The following is a 23,841-nucleotide window of genomic DNA, read 5'->3' as shown; positions in this document are numbered from 1 at the left end:
TTTTAAATAATACATTATGTTACTTCATTAAATAAGTAAAATGTCACTTTTGTTATTTGTCTTAAGTGGCCTGGAACGTGGCCATTCTGAATTAAACATACAAAAACAAAAACAACCCCCCCCCCCAATTTAATGCTACAGATCCAGGAACTGATTAAATATATACCTGCGAACAAGTGTTCTTGTATGTGTTTGCACAAGCATAACTGTCCGCTGAGATTTTCAGCTTTAGGTCTAAATGTGTTTGATATTACAAGTTCATTCACTCACATACATATGGAAGGGTGAAAAAAGATTAATTTCTTTTTGGTGTGTAGAGTAAGATTTTTTTTAAATGTATCTTTAATACAGGATTTTAAACCTGTACTTGTAGGAAAATGGGATTTCTATCCAGTAGGAAACACCTGACATTTTGAAATTTGTTTCTATTCTCAAATGGAACAAAATTTAAAAGTTTTACTACTGAACTCAATTTTTTTGGAATTTTTTTGGAATTTTTATTCCAACAGCAATGTTTAATTTGATAATGTCAAAACAATAATATTATATACATGAAATATAAAAAAATAAATATATATTAAATATAAAAGTAAAAGCAAAATTGAAACAATAAAGGTCTAAACAAAATGAGAGTCAAACTTATTAACCCTGATTTTCTCCTATTAAAAATGGCACTGAAATCAAAACATTCCCACTTCAGTTTAGCTAAAACTTTCCAGCAAAGAAGATGGAGATGGCACTATCATCTGTGAAGCATACCAGTATGTAAAGATATTTTCTAAGTAGATAACACAAATTAACCCACTTCCTAATGTTAAAAGTTCTGTTGTCAGTCAGTACTCTGTCTTGCCCCTCCTTTAAAGCAAATATATTTGTTTGAGGTAGACTGAGCAGTAGTGGATGTTACGGTGAGACCTAGCCAGCAGTATGTATTAAAACAGTTTCATTTCCATTAACCTAGACTGAATTCAAAGATATTTAATATTTTTATAATGTAGCTCCAAATGTCTTTCCATGTAGGCCTGCTATAGCACCAGAATAAATGCACATTGGTCAAGTGCATACTGAACTCAATTAGCCACCTGTCAGAACAAGTATTTAATTATCAATATCCTGGTCTAGCTGAATAAAAAGTCTCTCTCACTAAATCAGTTTGCTTTCTCATGTTTACAGGAATTAATTTCATTCTACGATTCTATGTCTGTCCAGTAAATTTATGATCTTGGAAAGAAATCAGTTGAATTCACTTGTATGATGTAATATTTGGGGGAGGAAACTGGGATGGAATCACATTGCCAGCAAAATAACCATATAGGACAATTCAGGGAAGGAAGGACCTCTCCAATGGAAATTTTGTTCCAAGAGTACTAAGGGACATTGGCAGCTATGGTGGCTCTAGGTCCCCCAGTGCTCCTGCTGCTGGTGGCTAGTGGGGAAGCAACTGTTTGTCCCAGGCAACTATTCTTCTGAGTTTCAGGGTATGTCTAGACTGCAGTTTTTCCGGGAAAGAAGCCGATACAAGGATCTAGGTGCCCTCACACAGAGTTAGTGCTACAAGAAAACACCATTAGAATAGAAATAATCATTCGGATAGGAGCTCAGCAAGCCAACCACTACTCAGAAGAGTTCCTTTTTACCTCTTCCTGGTTGTAGGAAGGACACCCTCAACCTGCTTCCAATTCCCCGTCAAACAGATGTTTTTTGCAGTATGCCCAGAAGGTCACCAAATTCGGGCTATTTGAGATCAGCATAACTTACCACTGCCTGATTATTAAGGTCGGCAGCACAGTCTTCATCACTTCCAGTTTTCTGTGCAACTTGAAAAGATGTTTCCTTGCTGTGTTTATCACATGATTCTGGTAACACATCAGCATCCTGTCAAAAGAAAGGCAGCAGTGGAAACATGACTATTGTCACTGCTTTGATGTGCTTTGGAAGCCTCAAGGGCTGCAATCAATCAACCCATGCATTGTTTTGGGCCAAGAACAAATACAGGATAGTTCCCTCACAACTGACATAGAGATACATAGAGATAGATAGCTACAGCTCTCACTCCTTTATTGGGAGACAATGGAGAACAGATTGTAGTTGATTAGATTATTCACAGGCTGCCCACTCCTGCTTCAAAAACCACACATCCTCTCCAGGTTGTGCCACACAGAAGGGAGAGTAAACACCCAATAAAAGTCTAATTTTTGTTCTTTAAAAAGGGAGTGGAGGAGAGGGGGTGACCTCTCCGTTAACCTGAATTTGCATTGACATCTTTGCATTTTTGGTAGACATCACATATAGGATAAACTTGAAAAACAACAAAAGGTCTGGTAGCACTTTACAGACTAACAAAACATGTAGATGGTATCATGAGCTTTCATGGGCATAGCCAGCTTCTTCAGATGAACAGTTTTCCTGCTGAGAGGGTGAAATTTAGCCCAGTTTGAAGGGCCCATGCTAGACCAATGCACCCCTGGAATCCCATTCAATCGCTGTTCTGAGGACAGAAACAATGCACTGGCCTTGTAGAGGCCTTCTACACAGGGAAGAACTCCCACATGCAGAGGGTAAACAGGAAGAACATTACCAGGGCAATGCCATCTGATAAGGTGCCAGAGGACCAGGAAGCTCCACTGTCGTCTCTGTCTCGCTCATCTCTTTTTCCTGAAGGCCAAAAACTTTCAGCTGGTGGCACTATGGCATTTTCCTTTGAAAACAGCAAAAGCCCAGCATTAGTTTGAGGACATTGCAGTTCAAAGGCTTCTTCAGAAAATGTTAATGGCTGAAACCATTAGCCACTCTATGGTACATTTCTGCTACGAACATCCTCCTTTATTCAGTAATCTTAACTACACAGTCATCTGTCTACACTAGGGGTCGGCAACTTTTCCCAAGTGGAGTGCCAAGATTTAACCCTCTTGCCCTGGGCCGCACCATTCTCCTGGGGGAGTGAGCTCACTTGATCTCCTGCCCTGGGCTCCATTCTGGCTTCTCCTGTGGGGAGGGGAGGAGCAGTGTGCGTACGTTTCCCTGCAAGCCAGATCCAGTGTGGAGCCTTGGGGCTTTCACCCTCCTGCAGGAAGACAGCACTGGCTTCAATCTTGAGGGGGGGTGAGATGCTGGATCGCCAGTATGGGCTCCTCATTGCGGGTTGGGGGGGAGTGAGGGGGAGCCCGTTCATCTTGTGCCCGTCACCGAAAATCATCTTGCGTGCCACTGTTCTACGCTGTACGTTGCCGACCACTGTTCTACACATTTCCAGTGACTGGTCTCATGATGACAGTTGCCAATGGCCCTTTCTACAGATTTCAAACATTCTAAATTGCTTGTGTTGTTTAAAATACTTTTTTCGATCTCGATAAATTAGTATTTCTTTATCTTTTTCACTTTTGTGCAAATGAAATTGATCACCACAAAGGCACTCAATCCGCACGCCTGAAAACCAAAATTCTTGCTTTATATAAACGTGCACAGCCTGGGCAGTGGTAGCAAAGATTTTCCCACTTGGCCATGCCAACATGCTTTAGTGTTGACCAACTCCAGACATGATAGGCTACCAGAGTTTATGTGCTTCCAATTCTTGGTCTCTCTGCAGTGGCTGCCAATGAAGATGCCACTGGGATAATTTGTGAGTAGATATATCTGAAAAAAGACTGAAATCACCAGTGTATTTCCCATTAGCTACTGAAGGCCATCAGATGGTAATAACTATTCATGCTACCAAAAACTGGGTAGGTTATGCACTGTTGTCCTACAGAATACTTAGGCACTAATCTCACAAGCACTTTGGCATGTGTTTTAACTATACATAAATAGCAGAGCTGGTTGAGAAACTTTCTCTGAAAATTATTTTCAGATGGAAAATTCACTTTCCACAAAACCACAAGTCTTCCATGGGAAAATTTCAATTTTACATTGGAAAACTGTTGCCAGCTCCATGGCTGCCCAGCTCCTTTGCAGCCCAGTCAAGAAAATGGCTTGAAACAAAGGCTACAAACTCAACAACATCCCAGAAACCTGGGGAATGGTAGCTCCCACTTTCTTCAATCTGCTCAGAACCCAAGCTCCCCAGCGCCACACCTACCAAAGTAAGATTTTGGAACTGGTGATCTCTGAGGATTTTTTCTCTTGCTCTATTTCAGAATGAATTATTTTTTTTCAATGTTGGCCTTTCCCACAGAATGAGAATTCCAGTATCCAGCCACCTTTAGTGAACAGTTTCATTGACTTCAGAGACTACTCAGATGACCAGAATCAATGGGGATATTCATGCGCTTCAAGTTTAGTGTAGGCATAAGTGTTTGCAGGAGTGGGGACACATACTAAATCATGGGTTCCCAAACTGGGAGAAGTGCCCCCATGGGGGGGGGGCATGAAGAAATTCCAGGGGGGGGGGGCGCGCAAGGCGACCCAGCCTCCCCCAATCAAGTTTTGCTGCCCGCTCAGTTCCTTTTTTTTCTCAACGAGTTTTAATGCTTTTTTTTGGCGGGGTGGGGATGAGGGTTTGTTCAAAAATCAAGAAGGGGGGCGTAATGCTGAAAAGTTTGGAAACCACAGTACTATAAGATCTTCCAACATGGGCCACGATTCCTTGTTCATCTGAAACATCACTCAGGTCTATGATGGTAATAAAAAATAAAACAGTAACAGGGAAAGAGGCTGTATTTATCCTCTTGCAAATCCCCAGAGATTATTTTCTTCTGTTGAATGCATCTTTTGAATACAAATAATATGGCAATGAACTCTTACGACATTACAGCCTCTTCCCAGAGCATTCTATCCAAGGGAAGCACACTGGCACCTCAGTGCCTCGAGGAAAGGGCCCGTTGTACCCCATGGTTGTTAAAAGGTAACCAATAGTGCTTCCCAAACGTTTCAACAGAGTTAATGGACTTGACTGCTTACAATGGCCTGTGAGCAAGGACACTTAGAATAACTAGGTTATTCACATGTGACTGCTGAAGTCGTCAACTGTCTCTCAGACCACACCAATTATTCCTGTCCCATGTATCCCACAGCATGAATCACTTCACTGATTTCTGGTACATTATATCATCAAAGCCAAGCTCTTTGTACTCTCTTCTTACTCGCCCCATCATTCAATACACAGCCTTGCACCTCTCTTTGCTGTCTTCCCCATCTTCTCCTCCACAACTACCAGGGCGATTCCCTCTATATTTGAAAGTTTCCCATTCATGCTCATCAACTGCCCTCTCTGCCAAAAATCCCTCATTGCCCATTTCTCCCAGCAACACTTTCCACTTTGTTGTCATCATCAATGATCTTGCCACACTCTTCTTTACTTAATCTCGTGCCTCGTATTTAGTCTAGATTTTATTTTTCTTAGAGTCTGAACTCCTTCAGGGAGGTGAAACCCTCCCCTGTATTTTGCAAGATGCTGTAGGCAGAGGTGCTGGAGTAGTCTCACCCTGCAAGCAGCCCAATCGTCAGTAAAATAATTCAAGAATGAGACACTATGAAATCCAGGGGTATGTCTACACTGCAGAGTTTTTCCGGAAAAACAATACTTAAGTCAACACTGCTATTGCGTTCTTTCGACAGAAAATCAAAAGAATGGAGGGGTTTTTTCAACAGCGGTAAACCTCATTCTACGAGGAAGAAGACTTTTTCTGAAAAAGGCATGTGTGGATGGGGAAGAGAGTGTTTTTTAGAAAGAGGAGACCTCCAGGAAAAAGCATAGGTGTCCAGGTGGCCACTCCGTCCACAGTAATCACAACGGAAATGCAAGAAAAAGTTCAAACAATGTGAACGATCTTTTGAAAAAGTACACTGCTTTTTTGTTGTGCTTTTGCTGTGTAGATACTCTCTTTCGAAAAGGTTTTCCAGAAGATCTCTTCCGGAAAAGATTCTTCTGAAAGAAGCCTGCAGTCTAGACATAGTCTTAGGTGGTAGGATCTGCCTCTAATATATAATTTTCAAGAATGGATATTTTATTTGTCTGTCAGATTTTAAATTAATTTGAAAATATTCCCTATTAGAGATGCTCCAATTTATTCTACAAATGTTTATATTTACACATTTTTTTTCTTATTTCTACCAATGTCTCCATTATACTTACTTCACTGAGGAATGAACTATCTTCTGTTTCTTCAACTAAAGATGGTAGGAGAGACATTGATCCCTTCTTTTTCATCTACAATGTACACAGAGAGATAGAGTCCAGTTAACCTTAGCTCCACAAAGAGACTCTTTTCTTTTCCCCTTTTGCAAAAAGCTATCATTTTGCACCTAATTTTTGAGAAATGCTGAGCACCTGCAGCTCCATTTGAAGTGGTTACAAGCTGTAGGTTCCCAACAATATTGATAATCAGGCCCTTTAGCCTCTTTTTTAGTTTTTAAAGCCATATCTACAATTGAGATAACAATCATTCTGCTCCATGCAAACAATGTACTGAAAAATCCTTAAACAAATTCCTTACCATACAAATTACAGATCCAGCATTTTGCATTTATTTCAAGTAACCACAAAATGTTTTTCCACGTGTTAAAAAATAACCTCAAAGGGCCGCCCCCATGGAAAATAAAGCCCCCTCCCTCCAATGAGGAAAATATAAAGGAGCATAAACTCTGTCAAATTAAGTGTAAAAATATAATAAGAAAAGCCAAAAAGGAATTTGAAGAAACAGCTAACCAAAAACTCAAAAAGTAATAGCAAAATGTTTTTTAAGTACATGACAAGAAGGAAGCCTGGTAAACAACCAGTAGGCCCACTGGACAATCAAGATGCTAAAGGAGCTCTCAGAAATAACAAGGTCATTGCAGAGAAACTAAATGAATTCTTTGCTTCGGTCTTCATGGCTGAGGAGGTTAGGGAGATTCCCAAACCGAGCCGTTCTTATTAGGTGACAAATCTGAGGAATTGTCCCAGATTGAGGTGTAATTAGATGAGGTTTCGGAACAAATCGATAAACAAGTCACTGGGACCAGATAGCAATCACCCAAGAGTTCTGAAAGAACTCAGTGAAATTGCAGAATTATGAACTGTGGTTTGTAACCTTTTAAATCAGCTTCTGTAATGACTGGAAGATAGCTAATGTGATGACAATATTTTAAAAGGGCTCTAGAGGTGATCCTGGCAGTTACAGACCGGTATGTCAGTACTGGGCAAATCAGTTGAAACTCTAGTAAGAATAAAACTGTCAGGGTACGTCTACACTGCATCCCTAGTTCGAACTAGGGATGCAAATGGAGACAACCGAAGTAGTTAATGAAGCGGGGATTTAAATATCCAGCGCTCCATTAACATGATCTCGCCGGCACGCTAGTTCGAATCACAGCCAATTCGAACCAGGAAGTGCGCGCCGGGACGCGTTAGTTCGGACTAAAGCCCTTAGTCCGAACTAATGTTACTCCTCATTTTTAAATCAAACTATTTATAAATGATCTGGGGAAAGTGGTAAATGGTGAATTGGCAAAATTTATACTTAAGACCAAAGCAGACCAAAGTGATTGGGCAACAAAATGGAAAATGCAATTTAATGTTGATAAATGTGAAGTAATGCACTCTGGAAAAAATAATCCCAACTATACATATGATATGATGGGGACTAATTTAGCTACAACTAATCAAGAGAGAGATCTTGGAGTCACTGTGGTTATTTCTCTGAAAACATCCACTCAGTGTTCAGTGTCAGTCAAAAAAGCAAATAGAATGTTAGGAGTCATTAAAAAAGGGATAGAGAATAATATAGGGAATATTTTATTGCCTCTATATAAAACCATGGTTTGCCTGCATCTTGAATACTGAGTACAGATGTGGTTGTTTAATCTCAAAAAAGATATATGGGCATTTGAAAAGGTTCAGAAAAGGGCAATAAAAATGATTAGGGATTTGGAACGGGTGCCATATGAAGAGAAATTAAAGGCTTAGACTTTTCAGCTCAGAAAAGAGGAAACCCTGGGGGGATATGACAGAGGTCTATAGAATCATGACTGCTATGGAAAAAGTGAATAAGGAAAAGTTATTTACTTATTCCCACAATATAAGAACTAGGGGTCACCAAATGAAATTAATAGGCAGCAGGTTTAAAACAAACAAAAGGAAGTTTTTCCGTCACTCAGCACACAGTCAACCTGTGGAACTCCTTGCCAGAGGATGTTGTGAAGACCTGGACTTTAACAGAGTTCAAAAAAGAACTAGATAAATTCATGGAGGTTAGGTTCATCAATGGCTATTAGCCATGCTGTGTAGGAACAGTGTCCCTAGACTCTGTTTGTCAGAGGCTGGAAATGGATGACAGGAGAGGGATCACTTGATGATTACCAGTTCAGTTCACTCCCTCTGGCAATGGCCACTATTGGACGACAGGATACTGGACTAGATGGACCTCTGGTCTGAGCCAATATAGCTGTTCTTATGTTCACTGTGCATCTAACCATTTCTTGTTACGACCTTTTGGAGGGATATAGCATGGTGTTCTATTTACCTGTCGTTCAGAGGTATCTTTTCCAACCAAGCTTGTTTCCTCAGGTGCTAGAGGTTTGGAAAGTTCACTCTCTGGTTCAGGTTGTTCTTTTTGTAAGTGCTGGTGAAGTTCCAGTATTGAACTCTTCATGCCCGTAAGTATGTCATCTTTTTTCTGACAGAGTTTTATGATCTGTTCTTTTATGTCTTCCATTTCCCCCTGTATTTTACATGTTCATTGTTAACACAGCAATGATATAAAAAATAACAAACCGTACCGTGAAAGAGGATCTCAGTCTTCCGGCTTTCTTGTTTGCACTGGGTCAGTTCTTCCATTGTCACAGCAGGATGTCTAGATTGAGGGCAGGGAACCTGAAGCTTGGGGGCTGGATGAGGCCCCGGGGTTCCCTAGATATGGCCCTTGAGGCTTAGTGCCTCCACCCCCGCCAGCACTGGGGAGCACACACTGGCGCTCCAGCCCCTGCCATCGCCTCCCTGCAGTTCCCAGCCCCTGACTGATTTTTCTGTGGGTCAGAGGCCCCCAAACCAAAAAAGGTTCCCCACCCCTAGTCTAGATAGATACCAACTCAGAGGTAGCAGACTCCGAACAAAACTAAATAACTTCCCTCTCCACCCTGCTTCACAGCCTACCACCTCTATAGCCATGTACATTGCACTGAAATCTATCTGCACACTTATTTATATATAAGGAAATGATTGAGAGAGAGAGAAAAATGTTGCTCTTTACCCTACAATAGCATAAAATAGTAGAAGTAGAAGCAAGTCCAGGGCACTGAGATACTCGTCAGAGAAAAAAGAAAATAATGAAACTCACCTCTGGACAGGAAGCAGTCTGAGGAAATAATGGTTTTTCATTTGACAGTTCACCCAGCTGGTTCTTTAAGAACTGCTTCAATTTTTCAATTTCTTGTTCACATTCATCTGTCTCTTTTATGAACGACTGTAAAAGGATAATCTTCATTAGCTATTTTCAAATGATAACCAAAATACAAAAACGAATTAGTCAATTCCACTATGAATTCAGATAATTGGAAAGTCAAACAACCTTGTTTCGATGTCTGTACCTGGAGGTTTAATTTAAGAATTTGTGGGCTGATTTTATTTAGTGTTCCCAAATTCTGTTGTTTATATGCTCATAAATAAATACAATAAAATAAAAACACTGCTTCATAGCTATGATGGGTAGTAAAATAAGTTGTTTTGGCTATAACTATTTTTTACAAAATAAATCTATGCATTCTGCTCCTTTTGGCTGTAAAACATGAAGAGGGACAATTGTAATCATATTCACCAGCAGAGTTGTGCAGAAGAAATTAAAGAGAAACTGGATGATATTACCTTTGTGTTGGTTTCATGCTATTTTATGAGAAAACCTTCCTACCTTTCATTGGCATTGTTCATTGTTGTAGGCTATGCCTGCAACCAGCAAAAATAAATCATGCTGTGCAGGGGGGGGGGGGGGGGGAAGGTGCAGGTCAAAGGGTAAATTCTATCTGCAATATTTGAGAGACAAAGAGTGAGTTCCACAGAAGCTTGAAAGCTTTTCTCTCTCACCAACAAAAGTTGTTCCAATAAAATATATTAATTCACCCCACGGGACCAACTTGGCTACAACACCACTATCTGCAACATTTGACATTTTGAATATGACTGATGTTGTCTATTTTGATGTAATCAGCAACATTATGACTCATGATGGGAAGAAGGCACTTGTAAGGACTTGTAAAAAACCCCACGCAGTATAACAGAAATATGCAGAAAAATGAATACTTTTTTTTCTGTTTGACAAAGAACAGAATCTCATTAATCTGCATACTTCACTGTTTACCCAAAAAAATGGAACTCACACCCCACTGCTTAAAGATTTGACAAAGGGCTGTAATATTTATCTCATATGGTATTACTGAGAGAACATTACTCTTAAAAAATACTATAAATCACAAAGAAATAGTTGCTAGTGCATAGATTGCTACTGTCAGAACAGAGCACACATTTTCCAATATACATTTTTATATATGTATTTGTTTTAATTCATTTTTGTGTTTACTAGTCATTCATTCACCTGCAAAGTTCACTCACTCATTATTATAAATTACTTAATTATTTCTCTCTTACATATGGACTTTAAAACAAAGGGGTAAATTATGTTGGCTCTTTCTGGGGGGGGAAGTAGGATTGTTTTTAAATTAGAATAGAAGAGAGAATGGTATAGCTTTGAGGAGTAAGTGATGCAACAACAAAATGAAAAGAGAAAGGCACAGGAAACAGTACATAAAATAACAGTTCTACCAAAAAAATGCTCATTTTCACTGGGAAACCTAGAATATGCTTTAAATCGGAGGTGCTAGAAGACTTTGAGTTGTAAACATTACATATTATGTTGGCATTATATACGTCACTCAAATAAGTCAACCCTCTCAGCACCATGAGTTACACTGACCTTAATATTGGTGTGGACAGCTACTGCCTCACAGAGGTACTATTATTATGCTGATGGCAAGACTGTCCTCACCAGATATGCTTCTGTGACCCAGCTGCATATACCCTGCGTAGACTAGTCCTTATTCACTGGCTCATAGCTCATCAGCTTAAAAACAGGACTGGGCAAGATGCGAAACGGGCCAGATCCGGCCCATCTAACACTTGGATCTGGCCCACAGACTGCATCGGGCCTCTTTTTTATTTATATCTTGCTGCCCATGCCACCAAATTTCCAGGTGGCGGCTCAGGCAACAGGATCATATTTAATTGGCTCATGGTTGCAGTGCTATCCCAGCAGCGCCAGAGCCGCAAGTCTTTCAAATTGCCACAGCAACCTCAGGCGACTGACAGACAATGCAGTAGTGGCAGGGCTGTGAGCCGTGAACCCTTCACTGTGTTTTTAATTCAAAGCTGCAGACAACTCTGGAGGGAGACTAGCCCCCAGCTCCACACCTTCCTCTCCTGGCTCCGCCCCTTCTAGGGGAGGAGCCGTCCCAGGACCACATAGCAAAATTCAGTACGTAGCTCCCCCTTCAAAAATTATTGCCCACCCCTGAGCTACACATTAACTGGGCTGCTGGGAAAGACTCGCTTAAGATTTCTCACACCAAAATTTGAATATGAACATCCTGGATACAGAGCCCAGCCTCTCCCGACCACATCTGCCCAAGCACTATGAAAATCCAGAGCTTGGCGGGCCTTTCTATTTCTCAGACAACTATGCTGACTTCCCCAATACTTTTGGGCAGAGCCTTGTGACAATTTTCATATTCTATCTGATGTTCAGAAATCTCTTTCTCTGACCTTCGATTCTTCCCTAGCAGGTTGGGGCTATTTTAAAAAGAGCTGGCTAAGAAACTTGCTGGGCAGTTGTTGCTTTTTCAGAAGACTGGAAGAAAACGGATGTAGTGCCAATATTTTCAAAGGATAAGTGGGATGACCTGGGTAATTTTACACCTGCCAATCTGACATCAATCTCAGGCAAGATAGTGAAGTGGTTGACACACAACTTGATTAATAAAGAATTAAAGGGGAGCAATGTAATTAGTACTAATCAACATGAGTTTTTTAAATAGACTCTGTCAAATTAACTTGATATCTGTTTTTCATGTGATTACAAATTTGATTGGTAAAAGAATTCTGTAAAGCATCTGACTTGGCACTACATGACATTTTGATTTAAAAAACTAGAATGACATAGAATGAATATGGCACACACTAAATGGAGTAAAAGCTGAGTAACTGGTAAATCTCAAGTTTTAACTGTAAAAAGTAAACCACCACCAAGCAGGTGGGTTTCTAGTGGGATCCTACTAAATGTAGACCATACTTACATGATGGGGGACTCACGGTAACTTGTAAAACAGTGACACTCAAAAAGATTTGGGGGTGGTTGTGGGTAATCGGTTGAACATGAGCTTTCAAGGGCAAAGGTGTAGCAAAAAAAAAAAAAAAATCCTAATATAAGAACAACCCAGGAAACTATAGACCGGTCAGTTTAACGTCTGTCCCAGGGAAGATAATGGAGCAGGTAATTAAGGAAATCATATGCAAACACTTGGAAGGTAATAAAGTGATAGGGAATAGCCAGCATGGGTTTGTGAAGAACAAGTCATGCCAAACTAATCTGATAGCTTTCTTTGATAAGATAACGAGCCTTGTGGATAAGGGAGAAGCGGTGGATGTCATATACCTAGACTTTAGTAAGGCATTTGATACGGTCTCGCATGATATTCTTATTGATAAACTAGGCAAATATAACTTAGATAGGGCCACGATAAGGTGGGTGCATAATTGGCTAGATAACCGTAGTCAGAGAGTGGTTGTTAACGGTTCTAAATCCTGCTGGAAAGGGATAACAAGTGGAGTTCCTCAAGGGTCTGTTTTGGGACCCGTACTGTTCAATATCTTCATCAATGATGTAGATATTGGGATAGAGAGTACGCTTATTAAGTTTGCAGATGATACCAAACTGGGTGGCGTTGCGACTTCTTTGGAGGATAGGGACATAATTCAGAATGACCTTAGCAAGTTAGAGAAATGGTCGGAGGTAAACAGGATGAGGTTTAATAGAGAGAAATGCAAAGTGCTCCACTTAGGAAGGAACAATCAGTTCCATACATACAAGATGGGAAGCGACTGTCTAGGAAGGAGCATGGCGGAAAGGGATCTAGGGGTCATAGTGGACCACAAGTTGAATATGAGTCAATAGTGTGATGCTGTTGCAAAAAAAGCAAATATGATTCTAGGTTGTATTAACAGGTGTGTTGTAAGCAAAACTCGTGAAGTCATTCTGCCGCTCTACTCTGCACTAGTTAGGCCTCAGCTGGAGTACTGTGTCCAGTTCTGGGCGCCACATTTCAAGAAAGATGTGGAGAAATTGGAAAGGGTACAGAGAAGAGCGACAAGAATGATTAAAGGTTTAGAGAACATGACCTATGAAGCCAGGCTTCATGAACTGGGCTTGTTTAGTTTGGAAAAAAGAAGATTAAGGGGGGACATGATAGCGGCTTTCAAATATCTAAAAGGGTGTCACAAGGAGGAAGGAGAAAATTTGTTCCTCTTGGTTTCTGAGGACAGGACAAGGAGTAATGGGCTTAAAGTGCAGCAGGGGAGGTTTAGATTGGACATTAGGAAAAAATTCCTAACTGTCAGGGTGGTCAAATATTGGAATAAATTGCCAAGGGAGGTGGTGGAATCTCCCTCTCTGGAGATATTTAAGAACAGGTTAGATAGACATCTGTCAGGGATGGTGTAGACGGAGCTTGATCCTGCCTTGAGGGCAGGGGGCTGGACTCGATGACCTCTCGAGGTCCCTTCCAGTCCTATGATTCTATGATTCTATGATTCTAATATGATCCTGGGATGCATAAACAAGAGAACCTCAAATGAGAGCACAGATGTTATTTTACCGCTGTATTTGACACTGGAGTTTTATGTCCTGTTCTGCTGTTCATATTTCAAGAAGGATGTTGAAAAATTGGAGAGAATGTACAGAAGAAACTGACTGATGGATTAGAATACATGTAAAGAGCTCAATCTATTTAGTTTAACAAAGAGAAGGATACCTCATGACTGTTTTACTGTCTATAAGTACTTACTTGGGGAACAAATATTTAGTAAGTGGCTCTTGGATCTAGCAGACAAACGACTGGATGTTGAAGTTAGACAAATTCGAACAGAAAATAAGGCATATATTTTTAACAGTGAACATAAAATGGACTTTGGAACACCTTACCAATTTTCCATCACTGACCATTTTTAAATCAAGATTGAAGGTTTTTCTAAAAGATGTGCCATATGAATTATTTTGGGGAAGTTCTATGTATGGTCTGTACAGAAAATAAAGGAATCTATGAAACTACAGGTTGAACTTCTCTAGACCAGAATCCTCTGGACCTGACTGGTTCCAAACTGGAGAATTTTCTGGACCATGGAGGTCAATACTGTCTAGCAGCATAACACTTTTTAGTGGACTGTTAGAAAACATTTAAGGGTAAATTAGAGCTAAATAACAGCACAGAACAGAGAGCCAGAACTAACTGAAAACAAAACTTATGGGAGCACAGGAAACTTGGCCACACCCATGAAAAATGGACAACCAGCTAACTAAAATCATTCTGGACAAGGGATATTTCCAGACCAGTGTGTCCTGGACTAGAGAGGTTCAATCTGTACTTTGTATTTGGTAATTTCTTTTTCCATCCAGTATGCATTAGTTCGGTGGATACTCAGATGGGATTTTATTTAAGAGCAAAGTAACTTGCAAAGCAGTTGAAAATGACTCTGGTGAATACAAGTAAGACTTGCTTGTTACTGGACAGTTCTAAGGAATGCAAGACCCACAAGGAAAATTTTTTTTTTAATTATTTTGAGCCTATTCTTGCACATCCCCATTAGCTCAAATGTGAAATTGCAGAACTATTAACTGTGGTTTAAATCAGCTATTACGTTATCACTTGATAAATGCAGATGGAGAGTAAAGTATACATTAACACATACACACTTAAGTATTCAAAATTAATATCCCCTTTTTTAAAAAATAAGGGCACATCATTTCCATGCCGATTGCCATTAAAACAGAGCACTTAATAAAATGTCAGTGCTTTAGTACACTTCTTCCCTTCTAATATCTTACCCAAACAATAGACTTATATTGGACTACACTTGCTTTCAACCTACACAAAAGATTGAAGAGTCTTAGCTGCACAGTATGACTCCCAAGTTGCCCAGAAACACAATTTTTTCAAGCTGTTTTCTAATGAAGAAATCTCACTTAAAATTGAGTTAGGTTTGTAGGAGATAACACCAAACATAAACATCACATTGTTTCCAACACATAAAATGTTTCAAAGCACAGAAAATTTATATCTAAGGGCCCATCTGAACCAATGGGACCCATGTAATAATAATACTTTGCACATATATATTATTTAGTATCTGAGGATCTCATTGGGCTTTGTCAACTTAGCTTCATAATATAAATCTCCTTTGCAGGCACATTATCACTTCAATTTAGAAATGTAGGACATTACAGACTCTCACATAAAAATCTAGGGTAAAAAATGAACAGAACCCCAAATTCCTGATACCTTGGGGGGGAAGGATCGCTCAGTGGTTTGAGCATTGGCCTGCTAAACCTAGGGTTGTGAGTTCAAATCTTGCAGAGACCACTTAGGGATTTGGGGCAAAAATTTGTCAGGGATGGTACTTGGCCCTGTTGTGAAGGCAGGGGACCAGACTTGACTCAATGACCTTTCAAGGATCCTTCCAGTTCTAGGAGATATGAAGAATAGATCAAAGGAGATTGCCTTTGTGTTTTTATCAATGAAGCTTCACCATTGAACACTGCAGTGCATTGCTGCAGTACCTTGCTGCCGCCCCTGTCCTCTCCCAACTATAAGAACGTGCATACCTTTTGGTATATTCCATACCAGCATTTCTAAATCTTGGGTATATAAGCACACATCTGGGATCAATGCGAAAATCTGGTTTGATATGTTAACTAAAGCAGGTATGAAAGCCAAACTGTACAGCAGTAGAAAAACAGCCCTTGAGATGCTAAAGGACTACCTTTACTAGAGAACAGTAAAAATGCATGTTTAAAAAAAAAAAACCCACATTTGTTCGATGATGCTGATAAATGCAAAGATCCATCTTGGACTGTCTAGTCTGGAGCTTCCACCCTCTTGCTAACCCAGAAATAGTCATAGATTCCAAGAACAGAAGGGACCACAGTGATCATCTAGTCCAGTGGTCTTCATTGGAGATACACATACTCATGCGGGATGCAGAGGTATTCCAGTGGGTACATCAACTCATCTAGGTATTTGCCTACTTTTACAACTGGCTTCTAAAATGATCATAGATGGATAATCGATCACAATCCTTGGTAAACTGTTCCAATGGCTAATTTCTCTCACTGTTAAATGTAGGGATGTTAGATGTCGTTTCATTTAATAATCATATAACTGCACAATATCTTATCGGTTCCACGATTACTGACAGTCCCTAGGGGCAGGGCTGGCAGCCAGTGTGCTCTCGGACTCACTCCCAGGGAGCCCCCTGCCATCCGTGTATCAGAGGCAATAGCGGGGGTGGGAGGTGGGAGCCAGTCCAACATCCCACAGAGCAGCCTCTGTCTGTTATGAGCCTAGGCCCATGATAAAGAGGCAGCAGCGTGGAGGAGGGAGGAACAGCTTCGCGAAGCCGGTGCCAGTGCTCATAGGGAGTCAGTGCTTATATGAGAGGGAGCAAGAGAGGGAGGGGGAGCTTGAAAGCCAGCTTCCTGCATGTACTGGCTCCCGCTGGCCTCCTAACCATCCACATGGGATCTAGTGTTCGTGGAAAGCCGGCTTAAAAGCAGCTCCAAGGAGCACTGGCTCCTGCCTTCCCCCTATACCTTGCTGCCTCTGATACAAAAGCAGAAAGGGGGGGGGGGGGAGTATGTGTAGTCATTAAGATTAACTGATAAGCCCAGGCTTATCAGTTAATTGTTTACATGACTATACGCTAACATCCCTAAAAATGTATACCTTATTTCCAGCCTCAATTTTTCTAATTTCATCTTCCAGCTATTAGATCATATTATACTTTTGCCTGCTCGACTGAAGAATCCTTTATAAAATATTTCTTCCCCCACTAGGTACTTATAGACTGTGATCAAGTACTTGGTAACCTTCTCTTTGTTAAGCTCCTTAACATATTGCCTAATCCTTTAATCAATCTCTTAGGTCTTCTCTGAACTCTCTTCAATTTTCGAACATCTTTCTGAATTGCGGGCACAAACCATTCCAGCAGTGATCACACCAGCACCACTGAGGTAAAATAAACTCTTTAATCCTATCTGAGATTCCCATTTATTCATCCAAGTATTATGTTAGCCCTTTTACCCACAGCATCACTCTCACATTGAACTGATCATCTACCAGAACCCCCAAATCCTTTTCAGAGACACTGCCCCCCCATGATAGCTAACCTCTATGAGAAGCCCAGCTGTAATACCTAATAAGAGGTCAGGTCAAAGATGTTCAACTTCAAAATGGTAAGCAGTGCAAGTTACAATGGTTGAAATTAGCCCACTGTGTTTTACATCAGTCCTCTTATCAAAGAGATTACAACCTTCAGAAGTAACTCCTTCAGCAACAGACTTTGCACTATTCACATTTTAATAATTAATGATAATGCAAATGAATTGCTATTGAATGCTAGCTATATATATAACACAATATTTTCACGTTCTATATAAAAGTTTAGGATTTGAATTTCAGTGCCCACACCTTGTGTTGACTTGGGTTGTGGGAGCATAGGTTTTTAAGCAATATGACAATTAAAGTCACAGCCATTGTGCAATAGCAAAAACTGCCACATCATGCCAGAAAGCATTAGCCATCTGGGAAAAGAAACTGGCATCTCTTTTAGCTGAATTTCATAGTTAAATAAACATCAAGGCATTTACAGCATGCTTTGTCCTTGTGTTAAATTACCATGAAAAATAGAGATAAGAGACCTGGCAGGTGTATTATGTTCCTGCGTTGACAATCACATCTTGTCACCAAAAAAATTAATAAGGAGTTCTGAATGAAATTTCAGAACAAATGCATCTGATGTCAATGCAAGTACTTTACCTCCAGTAGCACATTTTGTTCCTTGGTAATTTTCTCTAACATTTTCAGTTCTTTCATAAGTTTGGCTGCTCTTTTGAAGACTAAGAGAGGTTGCATTCTCATTCCTGGTAACCTAAGACCTTCTTCATAGCCCTGTATCTCAGCAAGGGTCTTCTTCGAGCGATTAATATGGTCAAGTATAACCTAAAAATGCAAGTATAACAAGAATATGCTATGAAGAAATAATGAACAGTTTTTTCACACTGTTAAAAAGTTCTCAAGTAAATTCTGCAAGACTGATTTTAGACTCTCTCTCAGTCTATTTTCAGAGAACATTTGCCTCAGAATGTTTTTTTAAAAAATGTATGATGAGAATGTATAAACTAAATGAAGTGTCATGACACTTGCAGGACAGGGGCCATTGAGACTAGTAGACCCAAGGCATATGGGCCATTGAGAGTAGTAGAGCTGTGGCATATGGTTGAAATGCTGCACATTACTAAAAACACATATGCAATTAAGGACAGAACATTCTATCTTATAAATAAGTGCAGACACAAGGTCATGTCTAATGTACTATAGTTCTACTGAGTGGTTCGGTAATTTTAACATTTCAATGCCCTCCATCAATTTCAGATGAACTATGCATGACTCTGTCAAAAAGTTTCACATCACAGTACAAAGTTCACAGAAGACTCAGTTAATGATTTGGACAAAGAGCAGGACAGCTTTATTTTAGGAATATGAAAACTCACTAAGGCCTCACCTACTTTTTTTTTTTTAAGTTCCCAGCAGATCCAACACCAGTTCTGTTGATAAGGATCCCTCAAGCTGGATCTATTTATTATGTTAACACAGTATCTTTCAGACTTCATCAGAAACTGATAGAGCTCATTTAATTGTTAAAATTACTCAAACAATGCATTTTCTTTCTGCAGGTTTCAATAAAATCGTGGTGAAAATGCGGGTACGTCTAGACTACAGGGTTTTGTCGACGGAAGTTTTGTCGACAGTATCTGTCGACAAAACTTCTGTCGACATAGAGCGTCTAGACACATTCAGTTCTGTCGACAAAACCAGCTGCTTTGTCGACAAAACCCTGTAGTCTAGACGCAACCCTACAGGCAATAACACCTTCTGTTGACAGAACTCTGTCGACCGAAGGTGTTATGCCTCGTAAAATGAGGTTTACCAGCGTTGACAAAACTGCTGAGTTCTGTCGACGTTATGTCGACAGAACTCAGCGGTAGTGTAGACGCAGGTATAGTTTTGTCGACAAAAGTCCACTTTTGTCGACAAAACTCAGTAGTCTAGACATACCCTGGGTCTAACTAGTAAAGCCCTAGCTACACTATGGTTCACAAGTGTTCAAATCAGTGGGAAAATGTTTGTGTATTTTTCTGTGTGGACATAAGTTACAATTTGGGAAGGAAGAATATACTGTTTTCAAAGTATAATATTTCTTCACTATGTTACTTGTCCATATACTGTAGCAGCAACAAGTACCCTTTGGGTAACAGAACATCAAATAGATTAACAAAGTTTCAGCTTTCTTCTTAACTCAATCAACATATTTTGCATGTAGTTGAACTGAAAACGTGGCTTGACAAAAATAAATAGAAAATACCTTTAAAACTTGGATTTATTGTATCTAAAGATGGAAAGCAGAACATTATGGCCAAAATATCCAATGAAGTCCTTAATAAGTAAATTATCATGGAATTATAGAAATGTAAGACTGAAAGGTAATTGGATAATAAGACTCTACACATATATACACTTCTCTGTCCAATAATCTTCAAGTGTTTTGTAAAAAATACAAATGATTTTGAGTTAATATTAACTTCATTTCACAAAATGTGGACAATAAGGTATAGAGAAGTTAATATAATTATTTTGAGTGCTTTAATTTTTGAGTGTTCACCTTGAAATTTAGGGCCTGATTTTCAGAAGTTGTAACTGACTGCAGCTTATGTTGATAGTATCTACAATTTGGGTGGTCAGAACCTGAAAATCAGGTTTTAAAGTTTCCAGAAATGGAGACACCCAAAATTAATCAGAACTTCTGAAAAAGTAAGATGAACAACTTGTCCAAGGTCAACAGGAAATCTCCTAGAGAGAGAAACAGAATACAGATGTTCCAACTCACAGTCTTGCACAAGACCAGTTAATGTAAGTGTGAAAAAGTTTCTTCGGCCTTTAGGTTGTGAGAATTATAGACACAATTTCCATAATACACCTAGTCTTGGATAATATTTCACAGTTGTTGTCCTCAAAAATGAGACATGCACCATAATTATTTGTTTGCATTCATAAGCACTCTTTGTATTTTTGAAATGTAGTGATTCATTTATTCAATGTAAAAATAGGATTAATAAGATACATACTCACCAGTCCATTTCTAAGATGCTCCATAGGAGAAAAATCTAATATATCTTCTGTTGACAAGATCGTCTTAATTTTGGCAACATCCTTCTCTATTATTTTAACTTCAGATTCAATGACATTCACTTCCTACATATATTAGAATATCCAAAATGTTGATGGACTATGAAATTTAATTTTACAATCACATTAAGTGTTATTGTGTCTATTAATGCTGTTATCTTAATAAATGCCAAATAAATGAATGAATTACCAGGTCTAAATTTTATCTAAATTCTAAATACATTGTGCTCCAATAGTTTAATGCAAAGTACATTTTCTTGTAAAGCACAAAACGTGGCTTTCATTTAAATGTTTCATATTAAATAGTAAATGTTTTCAAACTGCCCTTCAAACATAAATAAATAAATTTGTAATATACACCAGGGCTGTGTCCAGACTCCATGCCTCCGTCGACGGAGGCATGTAGATTAGCCAGCTCGGAAGAGGGAAATGAAGCCGCGATTAAAATAATCGCGGCTTCATTTAAATTTAAATAGCTGCCCCGATCTGCCGATCAGCTGTTTGTCGGCAGATCGGGAGAGTCTGGACGCGATGCCCCGACAAAGAAGCCTTTCTTCATCGACACAGGTAAGCCTCGGGTTTACCTGTGTCGATGAAGAAAGGCTTCTTTGTCGGGGCATCGCGTCCAGACTCTCCCGATCTGCCGACAAACAGCTGATCGGCAGATCGGGGCAGCCATTTAAATTTAAATGAAGCCGCGATTATTTTAATCGCGGCTTCATTTCCCTCTTCCGAGCTGGCTAATCTACATGCCTCCGTCGACGGAGGCATGGAGTCTGGACACAGCCTATGTTTTGACCAGAAACATAACAGAAAGAGGTATTCAACTGAACATTACTAAAAACCTAATAATTATGTATAATGCACCAGAGATTGTGTGCTGCTGCATTCAGAGTACATTCAACAGGCACGGCAGATCTGGGAGCTAGTTGCTATCTACTGTGCTGTCTTTCAGAGGCTCCTTGTCATAACTCATAAAGGGAATAAGAGATTAATGGTCAGCTGGTCAGGACATAGCTTTAATTCCTGAGCAGGGAAACAAAATAACCTTGAAATCATACATTATTACTCCTGGGGGAATTCTGCACCACTATACGTGTGCATAATTAATGAGCTGCAAATATTTTTAATTTTTTGGGGCTGAAGAAAATGTTGGTTAGAAAATTGTTGCAGTTTTGCCTTTTGACCATCAAAGGGCCTTGTGTCACTAAAACAGAGTAGCACCTCCCGGACGGCTAGAGAAGAGAAAGAGCCTGCCTTCTTGTCAGTGCCTGCTAGGTCAGGGCAAAGCTATGGGGAGACAGATAGCATGAAATTGCTGGGGTCACAGACATGGGCTCATAAGAGCTAATGGAAGATGATAGACTGTGGCAGGGACTGAATGGGAGTGGAGGTACAGGGTCACAAGGGAGGGAGGGACAAATGCAGATGGAAGGGGAACAGGGCCAAATAGGGTCAGTGGATGGCTGAATGAGACACATGGGGAGAAGGAAAGGTGCAGGGCCTCACAGGGATAGGGGAGTGGGTTTCTGAGTGGGGGTGGAGGGACACATGTAGACAGGTGGTGCAAGGACACAAGGAGGTGCAAGGACACATGGGGACAGGGCTGTTGTGCCTGACTGAATAGTAGATGCTAGGGGTCAGCCAGGATCTGCCCAGAGCAGGGATCTCAAACTCCAGTCAGCGCGATGGTGCAATCTGGCCCCGATTCCTGGTGAGCTGGGCTAGGGCCTGTCTGTTATTGGCTCTCTAGTCCCGCCCCTTCCAATCATTGCCCTGCCCTCTCCCCCAGTGATTCTCCAAAGCTGCATGCTCGGGGGTGTGGTGCCATGGGGTGGGGGTTAGCCAATGGCAGGAAGGGGCGGGGTTTGGTGAGCCAGTAACGGACAGGCCTGCCCCCCAGCCCTGGCCCATTGTGAGTCCTGGGCTGGACTGTACAATTACTCTGGCTGGGACTGGTCCATGGGCCTAGTCTATAGAAATCTCCCTAACAATCCCTCCCTAACTCCTCAAAACAAAAACTCTATACTTTTTGCACCCGTACCCAACAACCCTTTAAATTTACACACAGGCTCCTTCTCTACAATTACTTTCTTCTCTCTCAGTTTCTCATTACCCATTTCTCAGAGAAGTGCAGGAAAGATGTTGCTGTATTGTAGTTTTAAATGAATCATTACTCAAAGTTCAGTATTAATATGCCTGGTAAGAAATTTACTTGTCAAAACAAATTCAGATTTTTTTTGTCACCTTTATTGTTACAGACATACTTGCTCACAGGTGTTTTGACCAAAAATAATGGACACAGGTATCGTTATACTCGACAAAATATGCAAAATTTTGCAGAATTTGAAAAACATGTGCGCAGAATTTAATTCTTTGGCACAAAATTCCCCCAGAAGTAACATTATGAACTATTCTTGGACCTGCATACATGAGGAAGTTTATGAACCGAACTATTCTGGAATACAAGTGCAGCAGCCTGTGTGGACACTGTTGCTCTGATAGACGGCTGCCTTTTTTCCAATTTACCTTATGTTGCTTTGAAACTGCATGAGCTAAACCAGAAAAAGGCACTCCTATATTGGTATAACTCCCCATGTTCATACTATTATTCTGGTGTAACTCTAGCAGAATAATTGTATAATATAGTGCTGCTGGCAAATTTCTCCATGGAGACGGGCCTTTAGAATAAGCTAATAATAAGCACTGTGTTTCTCCTTCTAATAAACAGAAGGCACACCCCCAAATTATTTTACCAATACTCTTGAATATGACAGCTTATTAGGTCTGTAATAGTAACCGTTTAAATGGTTAACCAATAAACCTGGGCTCATCGGTTATCATTAGAATATAAGAACGGCTATACTGGGTCAGACTAATGGCCCATCGAGCCCAGTATCCTGTCTGCCAACAGTGGCCAATACCAGATGCCCCAGAGGTAGGCAACACAACAGGTAATCCTCACATGATCCCTCCCTGTCACCCTCCTCCAGAGAAACAGAGGCTAGGGACACCATTCCTACCCATCCTGGCTAATAGTCATTGATGGACCTAATCTCCATGCATCTATCTAGCTCTATTTTGAACCCTGTTAAAGTCCTAGCCTTCACCACATCCTCTGGCAAGGAGTTCCACAGGTTTACTGTGCACTGAAGAAAAACTTCCTTCTGTTTGTTTTAAACCTGCTGCCTATTAATTGCATTTGGTGACCCCTAGTTCTTATATTCTGGGAACAAGTAAATACCTTTTCCTTATTCACTTTTTCCACACCAGTCATGATTTTATTGATCTCTATCATATCCCCCTTAGTCTCCTCTTTTCTAAGCCGAAAAGTCCAAGCCTTTTTAATTTTTCTTCGTATGGAACCCG

General features: G+C 40.3%; 1 protein-coding gene across 7 annotated transcripts in view; it reads right to left on the bottom strand.

The window, feature by feature from the left end:
* The window catches only part of SYNE2 (spectrin repeat containing nuclear envelope protein 2), a 304,665-nt gene that overhangs the window by 122,380 nt on the left and 158,444 nt on the right, over positions 1–23,841 (bottom strand). For all 7 annotated transcript variants that reach the window (XM_075926397.2, XM_075926393.2, XM_075926394.2 and 4 more), the window contains 7 exons: positions 20,416–20,538; positions 18,046–18,228; positions 9,252–9,377; positions 8,439–8,636; positions 6,071–6,145; positions 2,579–2,698; positions 1,759–1,875 (listed from right to left, as the gene is read on the bottom strand). In XM_075926397.2, the coding sequence (XP_075782512.2) occupies positions 1,759–1,875; positions 2,579–2,698; positions 6,071–6,145; positions 8,439–8,636; positions 9,252–9,377; positions 18,046–18,228; positions 20,416–20,538 (942 nt within the window). The remainder of the gene's footprint in view (positions 1–1,758; positions 1,876–2,578; positions 2,699–6,070; positions 6,146–8,438; positions 8,637–9,251; positions 9,378–18,045; positions 18,229–20,415; positions 20,539–23,841) is intronic.

This window comes from Pelodiscus sinensis, chromosome 5 (genome assembly GCF_052426305.1).
Source record: "Pelodiscus sinensis isolate ZL-2025 chromosome 5, ASM5242630v1, whole genome shotgun sequence".
In the NCBI taxonomy this organism is placed as follows: Eukaryota; Metazoa; Chordata; order Testudines; family Trionychidae; genus Pelodiscus; species Pelodiscus sinensis.
This window is presented reverse-complemented; position numbering and strand designations above follow the sequence as displayed.